General features: G+C 51.1%; 1 protein-coding gene across 1 annotated transcript in view; it reads right to left on the reverse strand.

Moving 5' to 3' along the window:
* Positions 1–4,306, reverse strand: part of LOC118856415 (peroxisomal bifunctional enzyme-like) — a 32,420-nt gene extending 28,114 nt beyond the window's left edge. The window contains exon 1 of the mRNA XM_036766698.1: positions 4,181–4,306. Within this exon, the coding sequence (XP_036622593.1) occupies positions 4,181–4,254 (74 nt within the window). The 5' untranslated portion in view covers positions 4,255–4,306. The remainder of the gene's footprint in view (positions 1–4,180) is intronic.
* Positions 4,307–6,000: the final 1,694 nt, after the last annotated feature.

Consider the following 6,000-nt stretch of genomic DNA (forward strand, 5'->3'; position numbering starts at 1 on the left):
GGATGGTGAAGCTAGCTTGTTGCTTGTTTGCTTAATGTCTAGCTGATCTCTAAGCACGGATAATGATGAGGGCACAGTCTCTGGGAACCCCTTGAACCCTTGAACTCTCCTTGAATCTTGCCACTCGACCTGGCCTTGGCCTGAGGCTATAACCATTAAGCCCAAGTGCCTACCTTGCCCAGTCCTCTATTGTCCAGCTGTTTCCCACTCTTAATCCTGTTTCCCATCCTTAATCCTGATCAAAATATCTATACCCTAGCTCTGTTACCCTAGCCCTTTATGGTCTGTCATTTCCATATAGCCTTCAGCTATTTTCCCCCACCCTGGAGTCTGACCTCATCCTTAAGTCCCTCCCTAGACCCCTCTTCTGGTCACCCTAGACCACCCCTCAATCCCTCCCACAACCTTTGTGTATATAATCTCCATCTTGCCTCCATGAGGGGGGTCAGAACCAATCTAGCTCAGATGGGTCTGGCCCTTTTTCCTTACAGGTGTCGCAAGGGGTGGGATCTCTCGGGGCAGGCTTATTTGGCTAACTCTTAATAAACTTTATCCCTTCCCTTGGCTGAGAAGGCTTGAGTCGAATTCTTTCGGCAGGACCCGGCGTGTCGGTACTTTGGGGTGTCGAGCACCTCTCACCCCAAACCCTCATCATTTATGGTTCCCTGAACCGGGAAGCACTGCTAATCTCAAGTTCTTCTCTAGCCAAGACTGAAGGTATGTGAGCCTCCCCCTCTCCCAATCCCCCTCCTCCCTCTCCAAACATTTTGGATGTGCTTCTCGGGCCTGACCTCAGCAGGTCCCAGTGGGTTGGACAGCTTGGTCCAGTGGTCTCAGTGAGTCGGACAGTCACACTGTCCTGGTCAACCTGACGCTATCAGGTGGTTCTCGGTGGGTCGGACAGCTCGGTCCAGTGGTCTCAGTGAGTCAGACAGCCAGGCTGTCGTGGTCAACTCAACCTGACGCTATCAGGTGGTTCTCGGTCCAGTGGTCATGTCGAAGGACATGGACGGATGCCCCATCCTTTCAATTGTTTCGGCACTGGGAATTTGGGAAAGTTTCAGGTACCTTCTGTATATTTTGTTTTCTTGTTTTATTTTGTTTGTCTCCCGACAATTACTCCTAACTTCTCCTTTACTAAGGAGGAAGGAATTTCCAGCCGTAGGGACCCCATGCCCTGCCTCTACTGCAGGCCCTGCAACATCTATCACCATGGGCCCTGCCCCCATGGCTATATCTCCTCCCCTAGCCTCTCTCTCTGAGGTAGCACCCACTTGGGTCTCTGGGGTATCTTCCCCTCTGACCTCTACCCCTCCTCAGGTACTAGCTGATCTCCCTTGCCAGGCAGATGCCCTGGCCTTGCAGTCTAATCTACCTCAGCCCCAAGCTCCAGGTCCCACAGCGCCTTCAAGGCTTTTTCCCCTGAGGGAAATGCCTGCCTCCCCTGCTGGGACAAGGAGATTATATGTTCCATTCTCCATTTCAGATCTCATCCAAATTAAAGAAAAACTGGGGAGATACTCAGAAGATCCCACTAAGTTTACTGAGGGTTTTAGGGATCTGTCCCTACAATTTGAACTTTCTTGGTGTGATTTGCATATCTTTTTGTCTACCTGTTGTACCACTGAGGAGAAGAGGAGAATATGGGAACACGCTCAAAGATTTAGGGACAGTTTGGCTAGCAATAACCCCATAAACTATCCCCCAGGAACAGCTGCTGTTCCAACTAGTGACCCAGGATGGAATTATCAAAGGAGTGAGGATAGAGAAAAGAGAGACCATATGGTAATTTGCCTGTTAGAAGGCCTAAGAACTGCATTTCAAAAGCAAATAAATTTTCAAAAAATTAGGGAGATTACTCAGGGAGAAAAAGAAAACCTTGTCCTTTTCCAAGCCCGGCTAGTAGAAGCTATTAAGAAGTATACAAATTTGGATCCTGATTCTATTGAAGGGGCGGCAATACTTAACATGTATTTCATTAATCAGTCTGCCCCAGATATTAGGAGGAAACTGCAGAAATTGGCAATGGGACCCCAAACACCTCAGGCCCAATTACTGGAGACAGAATTCGGAGTGTTCAATAATAGAGACTTAGTCCAGGCAGAGGAAAAAGCCAGAGACAGAGAACATGCTCAATTCTTGGCAGCTGCCATGGCCAGGAGATTGCCAGAGGGTGCTTCTGGCAACTTTGGCAAAGGGGAAACCTGCTTTCGATGTCACAAGGAGGGTCACTGGTCTAAGGAGTGCCCCTCTAGGGCGCCCCCCTGGAAGAAGCCTCTAGGATCCACGCCTCCAGGACCATGCCCAGCATGTCCCCGAGGCTGGAAAAGTGGTAGAGCCTCCTCCCAGCACCCTGTCCTCCAGTACTAGGGAGGAGGGGAAAGCCTGGGGCTTGGCTGTGCTCCCACTTTCTCCACCTCTCTCGCGGAGCCTTGGGCAAAATCGAGGCAGAAGGTAAGGTTACCCACTTTATCACGGCTATGTTCTCTTACTTTAACTAGTGGCTTTGGCCCCACATGCCCCTCGACCCATCAGGTCATGGGCATCAAGGATCTGTTGTCTGAACACTCCTTCTCTGGCCCTGCCCCCTTTTGGGGAAGGGACCTGATGGTGAAGTTGGGAAGCCAATTTTCTATAGTTAAACCTCATAACTCCCTTTTCCCTCTGTTTCCCAGACCTCCCCATGTTCCCCCAGAGGCATGGGAGAGGGTTGAGCCAATTGTTTGGGATCAGGGAATTCCTGGGCAAGCTACTTCTGCCACACCAGCCATAGTTCCCCTCCATTGCCTTCAATATCCAATTAAGTCCAAGGCTTGGGAGGGGCTGCAACCATTAATTGGCACTCAAGGCCCTGACTCACTCCCTCTAGAGTGGGGCCCCTACCCAGCACAAGCTTTTGGGACTTTGAAAACTAAACTGACCACCACTCCAGCATTAGCCTTACCTAACCTAGAAAAACTCTTCACTCACTTTGCTGAAGGAAGGAGAGGACAGGCTTTGGGAATTCTAATCCAGTCCTTAGGATCTGACCCCTGTTTTCCAAAACAATTAGATTCTCTGGCTGCTACAGCCATTCCAATTGAGGAAGCTTCTAAGCCTCTAGCAGACCAGCCCCTAGAAGCTCTGCCTTGCCAGAGCACCCTGGAAGCAGAGGGCCACCAGTGCCTGGCTAACCACAGGCTCACCAAACATCAAACCTTGCTCTTATATATCCCCGACCTAATTTGGACGTGCTACACACTCCTGAACCCCGAAGCAGAACAAGTGGTTAGGGGAGCTAGGTATGAAATAGTCATCTTTAATTCCCACCAGGGATATTGTCCTTTCTCTGTACTCCTGTACTGTCTGTTTTGTTGTTTGCTTAACTTCCTTGCCAGGTTTGTCTCCTCCAGTCTCCAAGCCATCAACTTCCAGATGACTGTGCACCCCTTGAACTGGACCCATCAAGCCAGCTCTACGCCCCTTGTCAGCAGGAAGCAATTCCAGAAGCTGAGACCTTCGTCCCTGACCCCAAAAGAATTTGGGTCCCATTTGTTTGAGGGGGGAATGATGAGGGCACAGTCTCTGGGAACCCCTTGAACCCTTGAACTCTCCTTGAATCTTGCCACTCGACCTGGCCTTGGCCTGAGGCTATAACCATTAAGCCCAAGTGCCTACCTTGCCCAGTCCTCTATTGTCCAGCTGTTTCCCACCCTTAAATCCTGTTTCCCATCCTTAATCCTGATCAAAATATCTATACCCTAGCTCTGTTACCCTAGCCCTTTATGGTCTGTCATTTCCATATAGCCTTCAGCTATTTTCACCCACCTCATCCTTAAGTCCCTCCCTAGACCCCTCTTCTGGTCACCCTAGACCACCCCTCAATCCCTTCCACAACCTTTGTGTATATATATAGTTCTTCTCCAGCCAAGACTGAAGGTATGTGAGCCTCCCCCTCTCCCAATCCCCCTCCTCGCTCTCCAAACATTTTGAATGTGCTTCTCGGGCCTGACCTCAGCAGGTCCCAGTGGGTTGGACAGCTTGGTCCAGTGGTCTCAGTGAGTCGGACAGTCACGCTGTCCTGGTCAACCTGACGCTATCAGGTGGTTCTCGGTGGGTCGGACAGCTTGGTCCAGTGGTCTCAGTGAGTCGGACAGTCACGCTGTCCTGGTCAACCTGACGCCCCCTCCCACTCACCTACCTAAAGGTGTTGAAAGGCGGGTTTCGGAAGCGGATCACAGCCAGAGAGCTGTCCAAAAGCGTGTAGTCCGCCATGGCGCCTTCCAGTCACTGGCCGGGCACTCGAGCCCGGACTTCAAGGTAACCCAGCGAGGGGAGGACCCGCTCTCACCCAATGGGGTCCAGTGGCCCGCCCCCACCCTCCCACTTGACATTCAGCCCTTTGGTCTCTCCCTCCCCGGGCACCCCAGCTCTAGACTCAACCCTGGGAAACCTGGCCCTCCCTTCAGGCACTGTCCTTTGCCTCCCTGCTCCAAACCCCAAGATCCCCACTGCCCTTCTGCCCAGGCCCCCCCCCCCCCTTCTCTCCTCAGGTGGGCTCCCAGGGCCCAGACAAGGTCCTCAACCTTCCCCCTCCGGCTGTAGTCTCCCTCCATCTCAGCACCTCTCCCCTTCCAAGCTCTCCTCTCTTTCCTGCCTCTCTCCCACACTCTCCCGCCCCCGCCCCACTCAGAGAAACAAATCAGAGACGGTCCTCCCTGCACACACTAGCAGAGCCGGTTGGATAGGTTACTTTTTACTGACTTTTCCCACTCTTTCTTTTTTATTCTTTGCAACAAGGGACGGTTTGCTGGGGTGGGGGGTGGGGGGTGATCAGAAGGGAAGGCTATAGGAACACAAAAAACTAATCATAGGATCTGTAAAAGGGATGTCCCTAAAGCATGGTCTGATCATGTTACTCCCTTGCTCTAGAACAGGGCTGGGAAACCTTTGGCCTCAAGGCTGCATGTGGCTCTCTAGGTCCTCAAGTGTGACCCTTTGACTGAATCCAAGCTTCCCAGAACAAATCCCCTAATAAAAGGATTCATTCTGTAAAACTTGGACTCATTCAAAAGGCTGTACCTGAGGACCTAGAAGGTCACATGTTGCCTCAAAGCCAAAGGTTCCCCACCCTTGATCTAGATGGTTCCGGGTTTCTCACTGTTGTCTCTATGCCAAAATGCAAAGTCCTTTGTTATGCAACCAAAGCATGGAGATGTTGAGGTTTAGGGGTGCTGGGACCCCAAAATAGCAACATGCAAGGTCCGGCCCAAATGAATTCAACTCAAGTCTTCTTTCAGCCAAAGTAAAGCAAAGTTTATTAAAGCTTTTCCATATTGGCAAGACTCCTAAGGAGCCTGAGCCTTTGTGAGGCTTTTATTGACAAGAGGCCAAATTGAATCTGAGTCCCTTCATGGAGGCAAGATGGGTCTTATATACAGAAAGACTAAGGGAGGGATCTAGGGTGGCCAGGTAGTCTGGGGTGATGGGAGGAGGGGTCCAGGGAGGGTCTCCAGGAGGAGTCTAAGGAGGATCTTGATGGAATTGAGGTGACTAGAGGTCAGACTCCAGGAACCAAGAGAATGGGATTAAGGGTGGGAAAGTAACTGAAGGCTACCGGGAGAAAACAGACAATGGAGGGCTGGGCTGGGTGAAGGGTAACAGATTTGGGCTATGGGGAAGATTCAAGGAGAGTTCAAGGGTTTTTCCAGGCCCTATGGACGAATGGGACTCAAATTCTTTCAGGGTAAGGGGTGAACGTTTTGACTTGGGCCTGTACCCCACCAGAGATATTTCCAAACTCAGTCTCAATCTTAGTCTCTTAGAAGCAGCAGTCCAAAGCAGAGGTGTTCTTTTCAAGGATCATGAAAGGAAAACTGAGGCAGCCAAGTCTAAGTGGCAGTGATGAGGGCACAGTCTCTGGGAACCCCTTGAACCCTTGAACTCTCCTTGAATCTTCCCACTCTACCTGGCCTTGGCCTGAGGCTATAACCATTAAGCCCAAATGCCTACCTTGCCCAG

This window comes from Trichosurus vulpecula, chromosome 7 (genome assembly GCF_011100635.1).
Source record: "Trichosurus vulpecula isolate mTriVul1 chromosome 7, mTriVul1.pri, whole genome shotgun sequence".
NCBI lineage: Eukaryota > Metazoa > Chordata > Mammalia > Diprotodontia > Phalangeridae > Trichosurus > Trichosurus vulpecula.